Source organism: Leguminivora glycinivorella, unplaced genomic scaffold (genome assembly GCF_023078275.1).
Source record: "Leguminivora glycinivorella isolate SPB_JAAS2020 unplaced genomic scaffold, LegGlyc_1.1 Scaffold10, whole genome shotgun sequence".
NCBI lineage: Eukaryota > Metazoa > Arthropoda > Insecta > Lepidoptera > Tortricidae > Leguminivora > Leguminivora glycinivorella.
The window spans coordinates 80,109-103,963 of record NW_025952835.1 but is presented as its reverse complement, the minus strand read 5'-3'; the positions used below and the strand labels follow the sequence as shown (position 1 = coordinate 103,963).

At 38.3% G+C, this 23,855-nt stretch overlaps 2 protein-coding genes across 2 annotated transcripts in view; one reads left to right on the top strand and one right to left on the bottom strand.

Annotated features, from left to right (window-relative positions):
- The window catches only part of LOC125242158 (Fanconi anemia group J protein homolog), a 155,107-nt gene that overhangs the window by 59,011 nt on the left and 72,241 nt on the right, over positions 1-23,855 (bottom strand). The window contains exon 2 of the mRNA XM_048150871.1: positions 19,740-19,871. The gene's annotated coding sequence lies outside the window, so the exon portion shown is untranslated. The remainder of the gene's footprint in view (positions 1-19,739; positions 19,872-23,855) is intronic.
- On the top strand, positions 11,808-14,642 carry LOC125242157. Its single transcript, XM_048150870.1, has 2 exons — positions 11,808-14,123; positions 14,492-14,642. Exon 1 carries the CDS (start codon positions 11,814-11,816, stop codon positions 14,076-14,078), a length of 2,265 nt encoding a protein of 754 aa, XP_048006827.1. The 5' UTR covers positions 11,808-11,813; the 3' UTR covers positions 14,079-14,123; positions 14,492-14,642.

Genomic DNA, 23,855 nt, shown 5'->3' with positions numbered 1-23,855 from the left:
CCGGAGCTTACCATTCTATTTTATTTACCCCCCCACCAAATACACCTCCGTTACATGGTCCCATAATAAAAGTTGTTGATTATGACCTCAAAAGTCACTATACAAAGTTTGAAAAACAATTTTATTTCACCTTGTATATTTATGAGAAAATATACATGTTCCTTCGTGAAGACGCTATGTTCGTAGCTCTATGCTGTAGCTATAACCACCTGTATCACTCTGCATGTAAACATTTAATAATTCGTAGAGGTGTAGGAAATATGCATTATCTCAATATATTTTACTGTAATTCATAAATAGTTGTTTCAAATTAATAAATGTATTAACCCCACTTGAATACGTCTTATAAGTAGGTACTATCATCTAAATACTACATTTTAGAACCAAAAGTAGTATTTTTTCCTGTTCAGACATCGACTATGTTTAATTGTTCTAAGTATCGTCACCGAACTATTATTTAATGTCGACGACTATGAAAATTACACTATGTTTCGATTCCAAGATCTTTGAAGAAGAGTTATTTCAAATGACGCAATTACCTCAAGGTGACCCTGTCTTTTCATAGTTAAAACAATTATCCAGCAAGCCCTACCCTTCTCAATATCCTTTGCCCATTAAATATTAGATTACACCAAAAATTAAGCCTCACTATTAAATCGTTGCCATAATCAAATTTCGGCCTAATCCCATATCGACTTTCACTTTACATGGCTCAGCAAACCAGAACGCTCTCCAGGGCACTTTCCAAAACACGATTCCCTATTCCATTAGACCCTCCCGAAGTTATCTCGCGTTATTTACATCGCCTGACCGTATCGTCTTATGTACCCCTATGTGTATCACCCTCCTTAGTACATAAGTAAGGGAACTGAGACCGTACAGGCTTGTTTTAAGGTCGGCATTGGTTGGTGGTGTGTGGGGTGGCGCGGGTTGGGTAGCGGTGTCGTCGCCATGGCAACGCGGCGCCCGGACAGCGGATCGTGACGCCCGCAGTGTCGGCCGCCGCGCCCGCACCCCGCCGCGCAAGTGACACGCGCTGCAAAAAAGCACAACCACCCTGTATGTGGGGTGACAATGCTGTAGGAATTTCGTAGGATTTTAAAATGGTGTTAGGAACTTTACGACCTCTAAACTCCAGAGACAGTAAAAACAAAAAAGGCCCGCAGATACGACACGCCGTACGATATCGACCTGTCCGTTATTCGGTACAGTTACATATCGTCTGGCCAACTGATATCAAATCTGTAGGCTTCATTATATGATTAACTAACACCCATTTTCTGTGTCAATGAAGTGGCAATGTCAATCGGCGTATGTATTTAAGTACTTACCTAGTCTAAGAAATTTAACTCAAACACCGTTTAAATAGACGTGAAAGTTATTCAATTTATTACACTATTTCAAATAGCTTTCCTAGAAATATTGATATAAGGAAATGATGGATTAAAATTTAATCAATTTCAGGTTGTTTGGTGCTTGTTTATTTAGAGAATAACATAAGAATAAGTAAGAAATTAAGTCTCTGATTTTTTTTATAGCCTGCTTGTGTATCTCCCACGTCCCACTGCTGGGCAAAGGCCTCTCCCCGTGATTTCCACAGCTCTCGTTGGTGTGCTAGTCTCTGATTTATTGTTGAAAAAACTTCGACTTTTTTTAACTCCCTGTGCACGATGGTAGCGAGACTGTTTTGAGACATGAGGGTAGAATTATAATTTATACTATATATATTAAACAATTTGAATTGATTTCAGAAATATTTGGAATTGTTCGTGTACCTAGAGATATTTATTTTAGAATGTTTGTTGTCCGAATTATCCCAACGTCTCAATTGATTTCTGCTCTCTTTGAAATTGCATGAATCAGAATAGTTTATTTGCTAGAACACTTAAATTTACTTAATATTAACATATGGTACATGATGTTGAGGTACATTAGGTGACAGTATTTAGTCGGTGAACGACATGCAAAAATTATAAAAAAACATTATAAAAACATTATGGATATGAATGGGCTTTTACGTCTTACAATAATTTTTGTATTGTGGACTATCCCAATGTCCAAGCCCTCATGGCGACCCTACCGCCCGCCCCGGGGTCGGATCGATGGCGGGAGGAGCTCGCACCTTTTGTTTAGGACCCCAGCCCCCCTCATTACCCGAGCCCCGTGTTTGCAAACGGTTTAGGCGCCTAAATGTAGGAAATGTCACGGTTTCACTTTTTATTATTTACCTCCGGCCGGAGAGTGCTTTTCAGAGTTTTAAATGCATTCTTTTGGGGTATGCTTAAGTATGCCTAAGAACTGGGCGCAAATGTGTTTTGAGAGCTTTTTCATGCCAAGACATGGACGTTACTTTTAGGAGGTAATTTTCAATAATAATCATTACGTCCCTATTATTAATTGGTGTAGTTTTTAGTTGCCTAAATGTAGGAAATATCACGCTTTCACTTTTTATTATTTACCTCCGGCCGGAGAGTGCTTTTCAGAGTTTTAGATGCATTATTTTGAAATATTTTTGTGTGACTGAGAAGTTTCGGCGTAAATGTAATATATTTTTTACTACTTCTCATCAGAACATATAAGATATTTCTGACGCATAGTTTTCCATTATTTGCGACGCTGCTGCCTGTGCAGTCACCGGCAATAACATCGCGCAAATGAATCTGACAATCTTATTTCTAGAGCCATAAGAGCGTGTGAGATATGTATGTATGTATGTATGTAATTATGTATTTCAATGAACAGAGCAAAAACCCAGTTGATGACCAATCAAGCTGAGGATAGAATAGTGGTAGATGGGCAGGATATACAATACGTCAAGGAGTATGTTTACTTGGGCCAGATAGCATCCTTCGAAAACAGGCAGTCTGTCGAAATCGATAGACGTATCAAGAATGCCTGGAAGAGCTTCTGGTCCATGAAAGCGCTAATGAAGGGTGACCTTCCTCTGTGTCTTAAGCGCAAACTCCTTGACATGTGCATCCTGCCTATCATGACTTACGGGGCACAAACTTGGTCATTAACTGAGGCTCTAAAGTTGAAACTCAAGGTTTGCCAGCGAGCGATGGAGCGTAGTATATTAGGTGTTCGTAGAACTGACCGAATCAGAAACACGGAACTACGCTCCAGAACTGGAGTTGTAGATGTGGGCGTCAAGACCGCTAAGCTAAAGTGGGACTGGGCTGGACATGTCTGCCGCATGCACCCGGAAAGGTGGGCCAAAATATTTACAGACTGGGACCCGCGAAACACCATAGACGGGGCAGGCCGGGGTGCAGGCAGACCAAAAAGGAGATGGCGGGACGACCTGGACGCATTCTACGGACGAAATGGTGGGAAAATGCCAACAACAGGGTCGAGTGGAGAAAGCGAGGGGAGGCCTTTGCCCAGCAGTGGGACACAAAAGAGGCTAATAAAAAAAAAAAAAAATATATATATATATATATATATATATATATATATATATATCGTTGTCTGAGTACCACAACACAAGCCTTCTTGAGCTTTACCGTCAGGGCTCAGTCAATCTGTGTAAGAATGTCCTATAATATTTATTTATTTATTGTACATAAGACAAGTTAGGACATAGAAATACAGTATAGTTATGGTGTACAAAGGCGAACTTATCCCTATAAGGGATCTCTTCCAGTCAACCTTTGAGCGAATTGAGAGGAAAAACTAATTAAAACATGATACTATGAATACTATGTACAGAAAAGAAAAATTTATAGTTCAATTATTACCCCAGTAATATAGATATTTATGTAAACTTCATTTATCTGTTATTGTAGGTGACTGTACACGCGCTAACTAATTTAAAAAAGTAGCCCGCCCATTAACTTTGGCGGGCGATATTTTTGCCGCGGCAGCCTAATAAGGTTTCCCGGGAACGGAGCACGGGAAAATGAGACGAAAGTGAATTAAAACAGACAAACCGACAACTTCGTAATGGCAGTTGACTAGCTCCTTTTTAGGGTTCCGTAGTCAACTAGGAACCCTTATAGTTTCGCCATGTCTGTCTGTCCGTCGGTCCGTCCGCGGATAATCTCAGTAACCGTTAGCACTAGAAAGCTGAAATTTGGTACCAATATGTATATCAATCACGCCAACAAAGTGCAAAAATAAAAAATGGAAAAATATGTTTTATTAGGGTACCCCCCCTACATGTAAAGTGGGGGCTGATATTGTTTTTCATTCCAACCCCAACGTGTGATATATTGTTGGATAGGTATTTAAAAATGAATAAGGGTTTGCTAAGATAATTTTTGCAACTTTAGGCCTTGACTAACGCCGTGGCTTGCGTGGGCGACGGTCGCGCGATGGTCGCGCGACGGTGATGCGACGCATACGAAATCAAACCTTATCGATATGGAAGTAGACGATGCGATGAGACGCGACGGCGACGGTCGCGCGACCGTCGCCCACGCAAGACACGGCGTAAAAGAAACCTACCATGACACTACATACTAAATTATAAAGCAATAACAGTTTGCGCATTTCGTCTAAAATACCGTAAAACAAGTGTTTTAACGTCCAAGTGGACGTAGTTTAGGAAAAAGAATCCAACCTACAACAAATTAACAATTTAATTTAAACTTTCTGTCAATATGAATAACCTAACCACAAAATTTAAATTTTGAAAAAACCCCCGAGCGCGACATATTGGACCGATTTTCATGAAACATGGCTAAGAACACTAAGCTTTCAGATTAAAAATAAACTAAATCGGTTCATCCGTTCGGGAGCTACGATGCCACAGACAGACACACACACATACAGACAGACAGACTGACAGACACGTCAAACTTATAACACCCCGTCGTTTTTGCGTCGGGGGTTAAAAAATAATTATTTCAATGGCATTTTTTTGTGGACTGGATCCTTTTTCTAAACTACCTACGTCGACTTTTGTGTGTCATGAGTTGCCCAAACTTAAAGAATTACTTGCATGTAAACGTTTTTAAAAATACACAGGAGGTGCGAACTAGCTTCCTGTAGTTTTAAAGCATGCCTTTTATAATGCTGATTGGTGTATAACGCTAATAATGCTTAGTTAAATAGACATTATGAATAAAATAGCACAATCTTACGAGTATACAGAGATCTACTATTGATTAAGCCCCACAGAAAAGTTCAATAAGGCTTGTGTGTTGGGACTTAAACAAAAATATTATATAAATACTGTATTATACCTTGAAAGTAGCCAAGACGAATATAATAGTATAACATTTTATCTGAGTATTAATTCGTTTTAATCCATAGGCAACCCTATAGTCCGACGCTGCGCACGTGCGGCTGGTATCTTTGTTTAAATTTTGTAGGCATTTAAAAAGGCGGCATTTCGTTAACATCAAAGCAGTGGGCCTTCTGTACTTGTACTATTATATATTCTGTGGTATAACAGCGTTTTGTCACAAATACTGAAAATACATAGACATTATCTGTGTATAAATGTCTTATAATATAATATTTATTTATTTATTATAGTTACATTAGTTACCGTGCGCGTGTTAACTTACTTGAATGGCATGATATATGCATAATAGTAAGTATCATAATCAGTACGAATATGTATGTATCAAACTTGTGGTCATTACTGACAATGAGTAACTGCACTCATAATCCTCTTTATTTATTAAACGCTAAAATGTCTTCTTTTCTGGTTTAGCCATAATAAATAAGCTACAGTTTTATTAATATTATTTACTTTAAAGTCTTTTAAATCTGAATGATATATTGTAATAAATTAATGTACCTATCTTTCAATTTCATATTCGAAATTGTAATTAGACTGAAATCGTATAAATCTTAATTTAATTTCTGTTAAATAATTGATGAACATATAATATTTACAATATTATTAATTAGTACCTATGTCTATGTTTACAAACTTTTAATTTTTTTTTCTTAGAAGTTTATTAGATTCCTGTCGCGAATCATCGCGATCCTGTGGTAAGTTGTGTAGACTAATACTAAAACTTATACATTTAATACTGGCAACATTTAGATGACTTCAGTTTGCCGCCATCGGGGAAACGAAAAATATAAAAAAATGGCGATGGCAAGAACAAGTTGGTGCGAGTATATAAAGTGTAAAAGCAGTTTCTATGGGTCCCAAAAGGCTGATTAACTTGAGCTAAGTATTAGACTAGGTTAATATGTAACTGATATGGTAAAAGTTCTAAACATAGTAATTACAAATACAAGTAAATGGGATCCCAAGTGCTACGTATGTCATGTTCATTGTAGTAGTTAACTGAGCCTAGAATCTCGAGTTAACCTTGCCTATACTTAGTGCTTATTTAATAATCTATCAACAGGCGGTGGAAACAATCTCCAGGCACCAGAGTCAAGTCGTCTTGTAGCGAAGCAATTCTTAAGCAACCCAGCGAATACCGGACGTTCAGGTAGGACTTGGAAATTATAATGATTGCCGCCAATATGTTAACGCCAAAATTCAAGTTGATAGAAATTGAATAGTTAGAACAATCATTTTAATACGTAGAAATACTCTAATTAGTAGACATTGAAATTATTTGGGCTTTGGCGACATGGTGTAGATGCTGCGGATATTTCCAAGTCCAATATGAACGATTATAATATTACTCGTTTCATTTAAATAATCGGATGCATGGTTTTATTATAACAGATGCACTGTCAGATTGCGTACGTTTTTTTTTTTGAGATTGTGAATTTTTAGGACTGTCTGTGGGAGGCCTAATACCTTGTGGCCAATTGTCCGAAGGTTAATTAAAAAAAAAAAAAAAAAAGGTGTATTTTTCTGTTACAATCTAGTTTCGTAAGCAGACCACGCAGACCGCCATACTGTGCCGCCATCTATCGAGTTATCGTGAGTATTTGAGTTTATTGTATCGTTTTTTTTCTCAATGATCAAATAATCGATTGGTAACGATTATTGTCTTTTTTAATTTTGTTATTTATTTGTGTTATGTTTGGGTTGTTGATTCAAAAGACAGTTGAGGCGAAATTAAATGATAAGTTTAGAAGGCATGATGAGTACGTGTTATTACTTGATGTATACATTGTAAACTATAAATTTGGGTTCACCTGTGATGTGAGTCAGTGAGATCCCGTCTTACCTATTTATTGATATTGTTTACGTCTGTTAATTCTGTGTAAATCCTGTTGTGTTTTAAAGAAGCTATTTAAGATAGCCGACAATCTGGCGATCATGTTTTGATGCAGAATTGTCCTGAGTGGTATCGATTCCGGTCTGGCAGAGGCGCAGACTAAGAACAGGTTACAGTCCCGCGACCCGACGTGCTGGGTGGGATTACCGTGGTGATCTCTCATAATTTGACGTGGAATTGGAGGATCTGTCGACCCGACGTGCTGGGTGGGGTCACTGTGGTGATCTCTCAAAATTTGACGTAGACTTGGAGGATCTGTCGACCCGACGTGCTGGGTGGGGTCACTGTGGTGATCTCTCAAAATTTGACGTAAACTTGGAGGATCTGTCGACCCGACGTGCTGGGTGGGGTCACTGTGGTGATCTCTCATATTTAGACGCAGATGTTCATGGGATCCGTCGACCCGACGTGCTGGGTGGGATCACAGTGGTGATCTCTCATATATTTTGACGCGGATGTTTAAGAGAACCATCGACCCGACGCGCTGGGTGGGGTCATCGCGGTGATCTCTCATATTTAGACGCGGAAGTTACTGGATCTGTCGACCCGACGTGCTGGGTGTGAACGTTCGCGTTCGCTCATGTTTGACGCGGATCAATGTTTACCAAAGTGGCGTGGTGGAACGCTGTATTGAAGGTATAGCGTTCTGTCAGACACGATGGTAGGTGCAGCTGGCGACCCGACGTGCTGGGTGTAAATGATTTAGCATTTACTCAATGACGTTGGCTAAGAACAGGCAAGAGTCCAGCAACCCAATGTTGGGTAAGAGTAAAATGACATGCTCGGACTGTTAGAGACGGGATATAATATTGATAATCTGAGAGAACAGCGTATTGTTCGAATGGTGTTTCGTATGTATTAATATCGCTGTTGATGGTAACATGAAGCTTGTTAAAGTGGAAACATATTGTTGGACATATTCAATTATGTATAGTAATTCATGTGTAAATGTAAGTAAAGTGCAAATTTTATTCGATAGGTATCGTTTCGAAAACCGATTCTAATATTTCGTGGTGATTGAAATAAATTGTAACGATTATCGATTTTTTAATTTTAAATATATATTTTAGTTAGAAAAATACAGCTTTAGAACGCGGGGTTTTGGTCGTTGACAAACGTCAAAGTGAAAAATTTTCTTTTACCGGCGTCGTTTAGATTAAACTTTCTTTAAAGTTCATGAAAAGGTGGTTAAGAATCGAAAATACTGTGTAAAAGGTGGAAAACACTTACCTATTTTCGTATATACTTATTCATATTCTGTGGACAAATCATCTGGACAAGGAAAACGTAGCGGTGCAACTTACACGGTAAGTGCTATGAAATCATCTAGAAGTTTATTCACTACGTTCGTTTTCATTTGGAAATTACTTGAAATTGCATTAAATTGTACACAAGGTCAATAGTAATGGTCTTTCACAGATCTTCAAATGATTTAAACATGGATCAAATTTGGGACAACATTTTAAAAGTAACTTCCGACAGACTTGTACAACTTACCGTCTCAGCTAAAGAGATAAGTGACACTATCAGTAAGGAGACCCCGCAAGAAGCAATTCTTAATGCCCAAGTAGTAGCATCAAAATTAGAAAGTGTTTTACTGAAACTGAACAATGACTTAAATAATTATTTCAAATATGTGAACAATCCTTCAGCAGATGAAATATCAAATATATCTACACTACAGTTGGAAGCGGAGGAGCTCCTAAGTGAACTAAAGATTAAAATAGAGAATACCAAGACAAAGGAAACAACATCTAAATGCAGAACCGGAAAGCTGCCAATATTGAGTTTGCCTTCATTTGATGGAGATATTCTGAACTGGTACTCCTTTTGGGACCAGTTCAGATCGCAGATTGACGAGCGTGATTTGTCAGATGTGGATAAATTTTTGTATTTATCATCAGCCTTAAAGGGTGAATCTAGGAATTTAATAGAAGGTCTGCAAGCTACAAACGCTAACTATATTATAGCAGTTAATACACTTAAAGCACGGTATGGAAGAGAAACCTATATCAAGGATGCTCATTATGCGGCACTCGGTAAAATAACCCCGGCCAATGAAATGATTACAGACTGTCGTCGTGTCTACAACGAACTGGAACGGCACATGAGGGTGCTAAATGCTTTAGGAGAAGATGTATCACACAGTTTTTTCAGAACCCTAATATTTGACAAGTTTCCTGAAAGCATTGTCTATGAATTGAAACGTGTTTTAAAGGATGATTCTACCAACGAAATAAGAAACCAACTTTCAAAACTACTTAATGACAAGGAAGAGGTTTCAAAAACTAAACATATATCTTCAGACATACAGGAAATAACTACAGGGACTTTACAAGCAATTGAAAATAATAAGAAATTTTATCAAGACTCGGGCAAGAAACGTCAATTCAAAAGAAGCCTACAACCGGAATTTCGAAAAGGCCTAGGATGGAATGCCAGTTCTGTCTTTCCGATTCACACTGGAGTGATGAATGCAACAAGTTTTCTTCATTGAAAGACAGAAAAGAGAAACTAGACAAGAAATGTTTCCTATGTTTTAATGAAGGTCACCTCGTAAGAAATTGTAGGAGGGTCTTCAGATGCTACTATTGTAAGGGAAAGCACAATAGAGCACTTTGCCCAAAACAGTTCCAGTCTGCGATATCTCAAGTTGCAGGTGAGAATTCAAATAGTACTACTAAAAATGTTGATCAAAACACAATAAACTTTAGCTCAGTGTGTTTTTATTCTTATTTGCAGACAACAACTGCAGTAGTAAGGAATAAAACTAAACAGGGAAATCCACAGTCATGCCGCATCCTACTAGACTGTGGAAGTCAAAGGAGCTACATAACAGCTAAGTTAGCTCAATCAATTGATTTTACACCAGAAAATGAAGACTTACTAATGGTATACACGTTTGGTTCAAATAAACCTAAAGAGATTATTAGCCCTGTGACAGAAATTTGCTTGGAAACCAAACGTGGCTTACAGAAGAGGATAAGAGTAAATGTAGTCCCACATATCGCAAATGCTATCCCAATATTGAACTTTCCAGACAAGCTATCTGTAGATGTTATAGCTGATGATGATTCATTAGGAGATATAGTTAATGTACTGATTGGAAATGATTATTATTTCTCCTTTATTAGAGGTGGTCGACACCAGATTGGCGAAAATTTACATTTAATTGATACTGACTTCGGTTGGATGTTGACAGGGAGTACAGATGGGAACATTTATGACAATGTTTTATCAATAGTAACATATTGCCAATGTCATGGACCTAGTTGCCCATACTTTACAGAACCTGACTTACCTTTAAGAAATGTTGATATGAAGTTCTTATGGGCACTTGAAAGTATTGGTATAACAGATTCTCCTAAGACAACAAGGGAAGAGGAAGCAGTAAAATTCTTCAATGATACCATCCAGTATGTAGAAGGGAGATATGAAGTAAAATGGCCATGGATACAGTTCCCTCCTGATATACCAACTAATTATAATCTAGCTTATGGAAGATTGAAGAGCCTTCTAAGGAGATCTGATATTGCGACTTTGACAGAATATGATCAGATACTGTCTGAACAACTTGAAGCCAATATCATTGAAGTTCTAGAACCTCAAACAGTACCCATATATCAGGTAAACCCACCTATTCACTACTTACCTGGACATATAGTAAAACAAGAAGGAAAAAGGGGGCGTATTGTCTATGATGCATCAGCTAAAATAAAGCATTACAAGAGCCTAAATGAGTGTATGTATAGGGGGCCTTCAATGTTAGAAGACTTAACTGCCCTTCTTCTTAAATTTAGGTGCGGAGAAATAGGAATAACAGCAGACATCGAAAAGGCTTTTCTACAAGTTGGTCTCCAAGATGAGGATAGGGATGTCACGAGATTCCTTTGGGTAAAGGATCTATCCAAAGAACCCACTGAAGATAATCTTCTTCATTACAGATTTTGTAGAGTACCATTTGGAATCATTTCAAGCCCATTTCTGTTGACAGCCACAATACGACATCATTTATCACAAGATGAAAGCCTTCTTAAAACCATTGCTGACAGATGTTACGTGGACAACCTTGTGACATGCGCGGAAGACTATAACAAAGCTACTACATTATATGAAGAAACCAGGAAAGTTTTCAAAGAACTCGGAATGAATATACGAGAATGGATGTCAAACGATAAACATTTTATGGAAACAATTCCTGAGAATCTAAGAGCACCTCAAAAGGACCGAATAAAAGTTCTTGGCCTTATGTGGAATGTGAAGAATGATACATTAGAATTGAAATTTAATGATAACCCCTTAGAATACCATGAGAAGAAGCTTACCAAAAGAGACGTTTTACGCACATTAGCAAGGGTCTATGACCCATGTGGTTTCGCTTCACCACTCATCCTACCTGCAAAAATATTCTTCCAACAGCTCTGCGAGATGAAGATTAAGTGGGATGCGAACTTGTCCTCAGAGCTCATACATAAATGGTCAAAAATATTAGCTAACCTTAAACTGACTAGAGATATTGAAATACCACGACATATAGGAAATGTAAGTCTAAAAACAAAAGCAAAATATGAACTTCATACTTTCACAGATGCTTCTATGAAAGCATATGCTGCGGTAACATATCTACGTATAGCAGGAGGTAAAGAGAACAAGGTAGCATTCATTATGTCTAAAGCAAGAATAACACCATTAGAGGATCAAAAGGACTTGAAAATACCCCGGCAGGAATTATTAGCATATTTGATTGGTAGCAGGCTTATGAAGTATGTTAAAGCAAACATAGACTTACTTATTCAGAAACACTATTTGTGGACAGATAGTCTGGTTGTGCTCGGGTGGATGAAATCAAGTAAACTACTGTCCCCATTTATTACCCGTCGTGTTAATGAAATCAAGGAAAACAAAGAATTTGAATTTCGTTATGTGGATACAAATAGGAATCCAGCTGATTTGGCCACCCGGCCTGACTTGTGGGAGAGTAAAAAGGAATTATGGTTCAAGGGACCTGAATTCCTTTCCAAGGATCCAGTACATTGGCCAAGTACAACAAAAACTGAAGATCGACGAGCTTTTCTTGTGGCCGGGGAGGGCCTGGACATTGTCGATGATCCAGAGATGTCAGTGGAGGATAGCGAGGTCATACCCCATGTCCAAATAGATATGGATCTTGATGGCCATGAAACTCAAGAACAGGAACACGTTATCCAAGAAAAGATTGATACTAACGAAAATAAAACACATTTAATAGAAATTATAAACCTACAAAAGGAACATTTCCCAGAAGAAGTTAGTGGAAAAGAAACTCATCTGACCAGAAACTTAGGGCTGTATCTAGACGTAGATGGAATGTTGAGAAGTCGAGGACGACTATCGAATACTCGTTGGAACTATGATATGAAACACCCAATTCTTTTACCGCCAAAATCTGATTTTACTGATAAGGTTATCCGGGAGACTCACCAAGAAAACTACCATGTGGGAGTTCCGCATACCTTGAATATAATACGTGAAAAATACTGGATACTTCAGGGAAGAACACAAGTACAGAGGGTACTTAAATCCTGCAAACAATGTATTAAACAGGGTGGGGGACCATACCGTCTCCCTCCTACACCAGCTTTACCCGAGGAGCGAGTTAATTACAGTGATCCTTATACTTACACAGGTCTTGACTATTTCGGGCCAGTATTGGTAACAACAAACCTGCAAAAAGAGAAACGGTGGGTATGCTTATTTACCTGTCTTGCTGTCAGAGCTGTTCACATGGAGATAGTAAAGGACTTAACAGCTGAAGAATGTTTGCTTGCTTTGAGACGTTTCATAGCATCAAGAGGAAAGCCAAAGATGATATTATCGGACAATGCACCTCAATTCAAGCTGACGTCAGAACTTCTGGCGAGCCCATATTGTGTAAAAAACAGCATTAAGTGGAAGTTTATCCCTCAACTGGCACCATGGCACGGAGGAGTCTATGAACGAATGATAGCACTGGCAAAGCATTGTATGAAGCGCACGTTGGAAAAACACTTATTGAATGATAACCAGTTACTCACAGTAGTTAAAGAGATTGAGGGAGTCATCAATACAAGACCTCTGACGTATGTTAGCGCAGAGTTTGACCGTGTGCTGAGACCAGTGGACTTCTTGAGATTAGGTAACTGCGCGATTCTCGAACCAATGGAGATAGACAACTCTGGCAAGATTACTGCCACGAAAGTAGACCTAATTGCAGGCTGGAAAAGAGGTATCATGATCTTAGGGGAGTTTAAGGATATGTTCATAAGACAATACCTAACAAGTCTGAGGGAAAAGCACAGATATTCCATCAAGCAACCTAGATCCACTTCTGATAAATTACCACAAATAGGTGATATGGTTCAGATATACGATGAATCTAAGAAAAGGATAAACTGGAAAGAAGGGAGGATTACCACCTTGATCAAGAGTCTAGATGGACAGTGTAGAGTAGCAAAAGTAAAGGTTGGCGACACGGAGTTTACTAGATCCTTAGGTCACCTTTATCCACTGGAAACTGACTATACAGGAGAATCTTCAGGAGCAGAAATTCCTGTAGTAGAACAGATGGAACTTACTTTACCAGCAGATCGTATCAACATAGAGTTAGATAAGATCCCGTTAGAGAATACACATCAACCAGAAAGCTGTCAAACTCAGATACAAGATGACATGAAGGTAACAAATGAAGCACATAGTCAAGAACAAGCTGAGGTGGTTCAGGGCATAGAATTGTCTTCGAATGAGTCGGAAGTTACTGATAGGCAAGAAAAAGTTCAACAAGAGTCTGAGGATACTCCACAAGACAGGGAGCTGAGTAACTCACCTGCCGAGATGAGACCAGAGCGGATTGCAGCTCAACGAGCCCGAGAGAAGATTGCTGAGTGGACACGCCACTTAGCAGCTCTCTTATAAACTTCTTTGATGTCGGGGAGTGTCGCGAATCATCGCGATCCTGTGGTAAGTTGTGTAGACTAATACTAAAACTTATACATTTAATACTGGCAACATTTAGATGACTTCAGTTTGCCGCCATCGGGGAAACGAAAAATATAAAAAAATGGCGATGGCAAGAACAAGTTGGTGCGAGTATATAAAGTGTAAAAGCAGTTTCTATGGGTCCCAAAAGGCTGATTAACTTGAGCTAAGTATTAGACTAGGTTAATATGTAACTGATATGGTAAAAGTTCTAAACATAGTAATTACAAATACAAGTAAATGGGATCCCAAGTGCTACGTATGTCATGTTCATTGTAGTAGTTAACTGAGCCTAGAATCTCGAGTTAACCTTGCCTATACTTAGTGCTTATTTAATAATCTATCAACAGGCGGTGGAAACAATCTCCAGGCACCAGAGTCAAGTCGTCTTGTAGCGAAGCAATTCTTAAGCAACCCAGCGAATACCGGACGTTCAGGTAGGACTTGGAAATTATAATGATTGCCGCCAATATGTTAACGCCAAAATTCAAGTTGATAGAAATTGAATAGTTAGAACAATCATTTTAATACGTAGAAATACTCTAATTAGTAGACATTGAAATTATTTGGGCTTTGGCGACAATTCCGGTTCAATTTTAAGACACGTCCAATATTAGCTCTAAAACGATGTGTGAAAAATGACGCTTTTTGAATACGTACATTAATTTCCCAAATCCCATTCATATCAAAGTATTAAATTTCGAATTGAGCCGTTCCTCGTGAGTGCCGTGTTCCGGTAATGTGAATTTAATCAGCCGTCGACAACGTATTCTCGGTACTGTAATTTTAACCCCCGACGCAAAAACGACGGGGTGTTGTAAAGTTTGACGTGTCTGTCTGTCTGTGGCATCGTAGCTCCCGAACGGATGAAACGATTTAGATTTAGTTTTTTTTTGTTTGAAAGCTGAGTTAGCCGGCAATGTTCTTAGTGTCTTTTCAAAATTTTAATTTTCTGGTTAGGTTATTAATGTTATTATGTAATAAAATGAACGCACTGGTGTTTAATTAGTATCTAGTGTAGTCTATACATTTAATCGAACTAATTGTTCAGAGTTTAGGTCGGTGTTGGTAAGATTTAATATGAAATGGTACAATGCCTTAAGGGCCTATTTTATTAACTAACTTTGATTAAATTCTCTACTATGGCTAAATAAGCTAGAAAAATAGCTAAATTTCTCTTGTTGTTCCATCGGTATGAAGTTAAAAGGAACTTTGGCCTAGCATTTTCCGTTCATCCATATTTTACAGAGCCCGATTTTATGAGCAATATTTAAATGAATAACATACTGTTCCATACGGTTGCACAAAAAACTTTACTTTTAAAAGTCTAAAGCCGTCGGTAAGCAAGTAGCAAAAACAAAATGAGCATCGCGGATCGATCGCAGTTGACGCTACGGGTGTCGGGCCCCGCCCACTATTCGCACGAGAAGTGACGATTGGCCGAGCGGAGACACGCACACATGCACAACCGGCGGTTTGAAAATATGGGGGACTTTCAGGATTCTAAATATACTTGGATCGAACGGTGTTGGTACTTAGGAGTAGATAGGTGTCTCTGTCTAAACACCGTTTTAAGGAAAAGTTTCTTTTTTGTTTAATCATTTCCGGAAGTTGAGGAAAAATGAGAATCGCTGGTTTGCAGATACAATGTAGGTACTTTCAGGAGTCTAAAAATGTTTGGATGGAAATTAGTTTGCTCAACTAATGATGATGCGCGCCATATTCGTGAACGGGTGCTGTTTGTGAAGACCGGTCTGTTTCAGCTAATAGGGGCTATGCTATTCTATGTAACATTAATTTTGAATGAGATTACGTTGAGGCACTCTGTTCGGTCCTTGTTTGTTTATTTTTCTTTCTGACTCTTGGAGACCATATACATCTCCAAGGAAAAAAGTAGATTAAGTATACATATATTTTTTTTTTCCTTTGCTTAAGACAACAAGAGTCTTTTACAACTCTAAAGTTATTTTAGTTATTCGGTTTTTTTCTTCATGTATAATTTTTTTAGATGTACTTTGACACTTAGAGACTCTATACATCTCTAAAATCTCTTATTAATAATCATAATAGCTTTGTACTTTGTATAATTTCTTGTGTTAATATTTTTTTTTTATGAATACTTTTGCTTATTAAATTGTATCTTGTTTTTTTTTAATGCATGTTAAATATAAGATGTAATGTTTTGAAAAGAAGTGGCCCGCCGAGTTTCTTGCCGGTCCCATAGTGGATACCCTCCTCCAACTGAGGGGGGACTGAAATCTTCTCGAGGCTGAGGCGTAGGGTTAGAGCCGGCGTAGTTTTGTTTGACGTTCATAAGCGCATTGTAATATGCCTACTTGGAAAATAAATATTTCATTTCATTTCATTTCATAATTTAGATAAGTATGTAAACTTGAGTAAAAATGGGTACTCAGTAGGTAAATTACGAAAAATAATTCCGTTGTGCGTTTTCCAAATATTTTAGGTAAGTGTGTTCATGTGTTGGTGATTTATAGTCAAAATTCAAGTTTCACCTAGTTAACTTATTAGATTTTTAGGCGAATAGACACGTAGTACGTAAAGAACCCTCAGACATCATGGTGTTTTCTTATGTCAAAATTAGTAGGTAGGCTTTCCATTTCTTGACATTTGAGTAACTGTGAAGCATCATTAAAATATAAGTTATATCTAGCAAAAAATCTGTAGAAAATATAATATGTGCCTGTGAGTAGAATCACACATTTTTGGGTAAAACTTGAGGCCTATAACATCATATTTACTTACCTTCTTACTACGACTCCCGACCTCTTGATGACGTTGTTTCAAAATTGGGTTAAAACTTTAATGCTATCAAATTAACGAAGAGCAAATTTCATGTGCTATTTAAGTGTAGGACGCAAGATATTCGAACGAGACTAAATTGAGGAAATGATAGAGCGTGTAGATGCGTCTGTTGTGAAGACGTTAGCGTGTGTTCCGATATTTGTGAGAGTTTTGGCAGCTCGTGTAGTTACATCAATCTACACTACAGACAAGCTACAGCCAGTCTTTGGCCCATCGGCGGAAAGTCGCTAGTCTGTCGGTGTTTTACAGGTTGCACTTCGGGAAGTGTGCTCATGAGCTACACGGACTTATTCTACCGTCCCCATTCTAGACGGACTCTTAGACGCACGGCCGGCCGGTTTCCATCCTTACTTGGTAGATATTCCGCGATCTCACGAAGCGCTTTGCTTCTTCTTTTCTTATGCGCACTGCCAAGGAGTGGAATTCAATGCCGGCTGAATATGCATCTTCTGGGCGAGCTCACTCTATCGTAGGCCACGTATTTGCCTTTGGCTAGTCTGTGGCCAAGAGTAAGCCCATTTATAATTAAAAAAAGATCAAGACAAGCAAAGAAAGAATAAAAGCACTAAAGAACCTAAACAATGCGGAAACAAACTATACCAAGACACAGATGTACTCAAATGATCAGAACCACAAAGAACCAATACAATTAACTACAGAAATATAAACCTTCTGCTAAGTGATTAATATCTTGACAAGCGTTGCAGATTTCTTGGCAGAATTACCACAGTTGCAATACACTAGATTCAAAAAGAATATATTTTATATAAAGGGAATAAGTGCGTGTATAAAAGCAGATAAGGGTTGGTATTGTAACGCGCATTGCGCACGCAACTGCGCGCAATGCTCACGCGCCGATGCCTCTCCATATTCAAATTATCTGAGCTGTCGATCAGCTAGTGCGTTATGGCGGTCGGTTTGTGCACAGTACACAGTGTACGACGGAATGAGAAGTCGCTCAGACTCAGTTTACAAAAAAAAACATATATTGAAGTGACACTTCTAATGCGAATTTTGATATACCCCTTACTATTTTCATTTTCATATTACGAAGTTACACTTCTTCCGCGCGGAGGGATTCCACAATTTTTTTATTTGGATTTTTGCAATGAAGCGGTGTAAAATTATATTATATACAAGAGTGAATTTATTTCTCGAGCATTTTACAGATTTCGACAATAGTTATCTCTAGACCTGTGCTTTGAGTCGTATAACTTGAATATCAGCAAAGGAATTCAAAGTTTTATAGTTGCTACTCAATACTCAATAATTAATTACTTTAATTCAAATCATCTTTCAAAATAATTAATTATTTTGAGAAATGATGATAGGTGGAAAATAAATATGGTGTTCGTATGGCAAACAAGATAAGACAACCAGAGCGTAGACTTTAATTTACGACAGGTACCTACTCAGGCCAGGTGTGAATCAAAAGCTGGTCTGAGACTCTTTAAGAATAGAAATGAAGAAGACAGATTTTTGGACTGACAGCATCGGAAAATGTGATGGGAGGTCTGCTAGGCCTCACCACATCGTAACTTTTGTAAACGTTTCTGTATGTGCTTGTCATACTGTTCCTATTGTAGTCACTGTTCCCTCGTGTAAAATTAGATGTACGTATTACGATTGTGCGCTTTTGTTTGCGTCTGCGCATCTGCCCGACCGCGCCGGAGTTGGATTTCGTTTTTTCTAAGTGTTAACGGTAGCGGGCAACAATGGCCAGCAGCAGCACACCCGTTTATTTGGGTGAATGGAGAAATAATAACTAAAATTACATCGAGGATTAAAGGGACTGTGAATTAAAAGTTTGAAGATGAACTTGGAGCGAGTTCTGATGGTGTTGATGAGAGCTGAAACTTTTGACAAAAAGTCAACATTCTTGGTTAGCATGCATGACATGCAATGAGATTAATTTGAAAGAACAAGAGTGAAAGATGTACCTAGGTCTTAAAGATAGTTGAAGTTAGATACACCCATAACAAGATGCTCAATTTTATTAAAGTACCTACCTATAAGCATAAAACGAAAACAGATAGGTAAGTACAGTCCACCAATTGGAACCCTAGGCCACTCTACAATCATGTCAAAATGACAAGCAGTAAGAGATTGCTTACAATCTGATTTATAACGTCACTATGACATAGTTCTACAGTGGCCTAGGGTTCCAATTGGTTGACTGTACCTATTTCAGTAACGAAGTTCAGTGCTGAAGATGAAGCGTTGGTTTGGACAAGTGAAAATAACGGTCGGCGATGAGATCTGTTTGAGGAGACGAAAACATTCTCATTTTCTCGTAAAGGGGAACCCAAGGAAAAATTTGAAATTGAAAATGAATTTCAAAATGACAGTGAAACGAACTTATAAATATATATTAGAGCTCACCAAAGTATGGTTTGTAATAGAAACTGAAGAGATTTCCCAAGTCTATAAGGCTCTTTTTCGGCGATGCGATCTGCTCATCATTTCCTTCCTGTATCCTATGTCCTGAGAATATATTTATTTGTAAAATAAAGAAAGAAACTTGAAGATAACTTGACTTGTAATGGATGATGCTACGTACTCGTATTATTATTATTCTTGGATTGAACACTCACATAAGCTGGCTTTGTTGTACCTGTAGAATTTGGCCCAGTCGACATAGTTCTTCCTCGTTAACGGAATCTGACCGACGACAATCTCACTCCCTCAGAAATTGCGAGACTGACTCTGTGTTTCGTCTATGTATGACCAATCACTAAACGAACTAATGGAGAGTGAAAAGAACTTAGAACTCACCGAAGTTTGGTTTGTTGAAACTGAAGTCATGGTTTTTTCTCGGCGACGCGATTTGCTCGACCACGTTCTCTTTTCCTCGCAACTGGGGATGTGACTCCTGAAACTTCTGCGCGAGGTCTGTGGCGGTGCGATCTGAGGACAAGAAAGAATATTTAAGAATGAGAAGATGACTTTCATGACGAATGAGATGATGAGAGACATTTGATGCCACGATGAGCTTGATAGTTGGAAAATTATATAAATATATGTGAGTGTGTTTAGTAAAACGTCCCACTTTGTCGGTTACCATTAAGGCGAGATTTACTTGTATAAATAAACTGACAAAGCGGCTTTATAGCAATCGACAAAGTGGGACGTTTTCATGTGCACACTCACATATGTTGAAATCTATGGAATTTCTGAAGTCGAGGAGCCTTGGAAGAACAGAAGAACTAACTAGTATGGCTCTGCGACCCAAAGCGGATCTTGGGCTCCAAAACGAGTGCACGCCACTTATCCCGATCCTGCTTTAGAAGAACTAAAATAATCCATACTAATATTATAAATGGGAAAGTGTGTGTGTCTGTTTGTTTGTCCGTCTTTCACGGCAAAACGGAGCGACGTATTTGACGTGATATTTTGAGTGGAGATAGTTGAAGGGATGGAGAGTGGCATAGGCTACTTTTTGTCTCTTTCTAACGCGAGCGAAGCCGCGGGAAAAAGCTGGTAGAAATATATTTAGGTCTCGTGTTCTCAAAGATTCCTTGATATAAATATCTCATAAAAGTTTTGTGGGTTTTCACTTTCTAGATATGTTGTTTTATTTACTTAGTATTTCATTTTTAACCCCCGACGCAAAAACGGAGGGGTGTTATAAGTTTGACGTGTCTGTCTGTCCGTCTGTCTGTCTGTCTGTCTGTGTGTGTGTCTGTCTGTGGCATCGTAGCTCCCGAACGGATGAACCGATTCAGATTTAGTTTTTTTTGTCTGAAAGCTGAGTTAGTCGGGAGTGTTCTTAGCGGGCAGTCAATATCTTCTTTTATATATTTTTTTTATATTAAACCCCATTGCACCACAACAGGGTAGAAGGTATTTCACTTCCGCCTCGTTAGATTTTAAAAACCGGCCAAGAGCGTGTCGGGCCACGCTCAGTGTAGGGTTCCGTAGTTTTCCGTATTTTTCTCAAAAACTACTGAACCTATCAAGTTCAAAACAATTTTCCTAGAAAGTGTTTATAAAGTTCTACTTTTGTGATTTTTTTCATATTTTTTAAACATATGGTTCAAAAGTTAGAGGGGGGGACGCACTTTTTTTTCCTTTAAGAGCGATTATTTCCGAAAATATTAATATTATCAAAAAACGATCTTAGTAAACCCTTATTCATTTTTAAATACCTATCCAACAATATATCACACGTTGGGGTTGGAATGAAAAAAAAAATCAGCCCCCACTTTACATGTAGGGGGGGTACCCTAATAAAACATTTTTTTCCATTTTTTATTTTTGCACTTTGTTGGCGTGATTGATATACATACTTGTACCAAATTTCAGCTTTCTAGTGCTTACGGTTACTGAGATTATCCGCGGACGGACGGACGGACGGACGGACGGACGGACGGACGGACGGACGGACGGACGGACAGACAGACATGGCGAAACTATAAGGGTTCCTAGTTGACTACGGAACCCTAAAAACGTTGTATATAACGTGATCAGCGACCCGATAAACCATTAAAACGATATCCATATTGATTTTTTGACTTTATCACCCCCTTTTCACCCTTTTAGGGGTTAAATTTTCAAAAAACCTGAAACACGTATTCAGTCATATGTCTTAAGGAATCTTTCTGTGAAGTTTCGAATAAAATAGTCAAACTAATCTTGTTTCCCCATACAAACTTTGAACCCCCATTTGACCCCCTTAGGAGGTGAATTTTGGAAAATCCTTTCTTAGTGCTCCTCTACAGTATATAAGGAACCTACGTGCCAAATTTGAAATCTCTAGGACCAGCGGTTTCGGCTCGGGTTTCGGTTTCATGAAAATCGGTCAACTATGTCGCAGTCGGGGGTTTTTTTTCAAAATTTTAATTTTGTGGTTAGGTTATTAGTTAAAGTGTTTATATAGAATATTGTAAAGATTACTAGTATAGATACGTATTAGTTACTTGTTGAAAAAAAAAACAATATTTGTGCTCAGTCAGGAACTTTATACTTTTCAAAGTTTTTCATGGGTATAATGAACAGAATGAAGCCAAGCCGGGCACCGAACATATCTTCGCTATAAAAAATATAGCGATCGAAACTTTCACTCACAGTTAATAACAATGTCTTTGTTCTACTACCGAGAAACTTCCAGCAACTTCGGAATCCCTCTAAGAAAACTTGTTTCTTAATTGTTACACGAAGAAAAACTTACAAACTCGACATAAACGTCAAAATTTAATATTTCCTAAAACAGTGGAGGCAAAACCGCGCCTCCCCGACATAAAGAACTGTAAAATCCATGCAATTTGTACCTACTTACCCTCTGCTCTTAGCGTGTATATAGGTACTTATCGATTTATCGCAAACATGAAACCGTATTTCAAAAAGTCAAGTTTAAAACCCTCAAGCGAACCCTGTCTCTTTCGTTTTGTCTTAGGGAGCATTTTTGGTCGGTAGCGCGCGTGGCATGTAGGTTTTCTCGGCACCGTGTCGTGTAAAAATGCCGTCTTGTCGCAGGCCGCCGCCCCACCAGCGACATTTTTTAGGAGGGAGGGGGCCACCCGCGGCTGCTCCAGTCATTTCGTTGTCATCCAGGGACTTTTTGCACGAACGCGCGGCGTCGACAATACCGTTCAGTATTTTTATTCTTTTCGAGAAAATAAAAAAAAATAGAGAAAATGATGAACAATGCCGCCCTTCGCTGAGATTACCGCCATCAGAAAATGAATGCTTTGTTAGATCCGTCCGGAATGTTTTCAGTTGTTACATTAGTCTTGTCGTGTATCCATTAGACGATGGGCTTAGCTAGGCATGAAAAGTTCTCGGATGCGATTGTCCCGTTTCAATCCCCGGATGGCGCTTTTCGGGGTTTTGTTGTTAAAAAAAAAAAAAAATACGACGGTTTTTGTTATTCTCGGGGAATTCTGATGAAAATTCGTAAGTAATTTTTTATGTTACAAAATAAATATAAGATATAACAAAAGAAGCAAATAGGGCAATGTTATGTAATACGTAAATATATCTGTTGGCAACCCAACTTTTTATCAGTATCTAAACAAATATTATGTATCACATTACATTGTAATGCTCTTTAAATAGCTAAGTATATTAAGATTTTCTGTCGTGTTACATGTATGGGGCTCGTGTAGGAACGTTTAGCTTATTCACTTAGACACCTCACACAATTTGTATAAAGTAACTTTGCGCATACTTCTTGGTAGCCAAAATGTATGTGTGTGTATGTAATGTGTGTAAATGTTGGAAAAATGCCTCGTATTCAAATACGAATACATACGCAACAAAAATAACTTAGCATCATTAACATTTTCTTTTCATGCACAAGGAAAACCAAAAACGCGCCTCAAAGAAAAACAAACCATCACTCATATTTATTCAGCCCGGTTAATCAGATCCGATTATCAAGAGGTATCGCGATGAATAATTGAATAATGAATAATTTTTCTGTAATGAGCTCGGCGATGGGACAGCGGGGTTCGATCTAGATAAAGGGTTATTCGATATCGCGACGACACGAAAGCGTTTTCCGATAACGCGGGGCGATCACGGGACGGGTGAAATGTCACGCTACGGATTTTGGTGCGATTAAAAATTCGGTTTCGGAATGTTGATGCGCGTTTGTTTTTATGGAGCACGGAAATGAGATGAATCAGGTATTCGGCTAATGAATATACGTAGATATTTTTCTAGCACGAACGAAGTGACACTAGTGACTTTCTTCCGATATTGAGTTCATCGATAACTTACATTACAATATGCTATTAATTATTAAAATTATGTCATTAATTATTGACGTGGCACTGAATCTTGAGTAGTTTCATGTGCTCTGTCTACCCAGTTTAGGGAATATAGGCTTGAATTTATGTGTATAACATTAATGTTTTATACAAATGTTAGATGTTTGAAAATAAATGG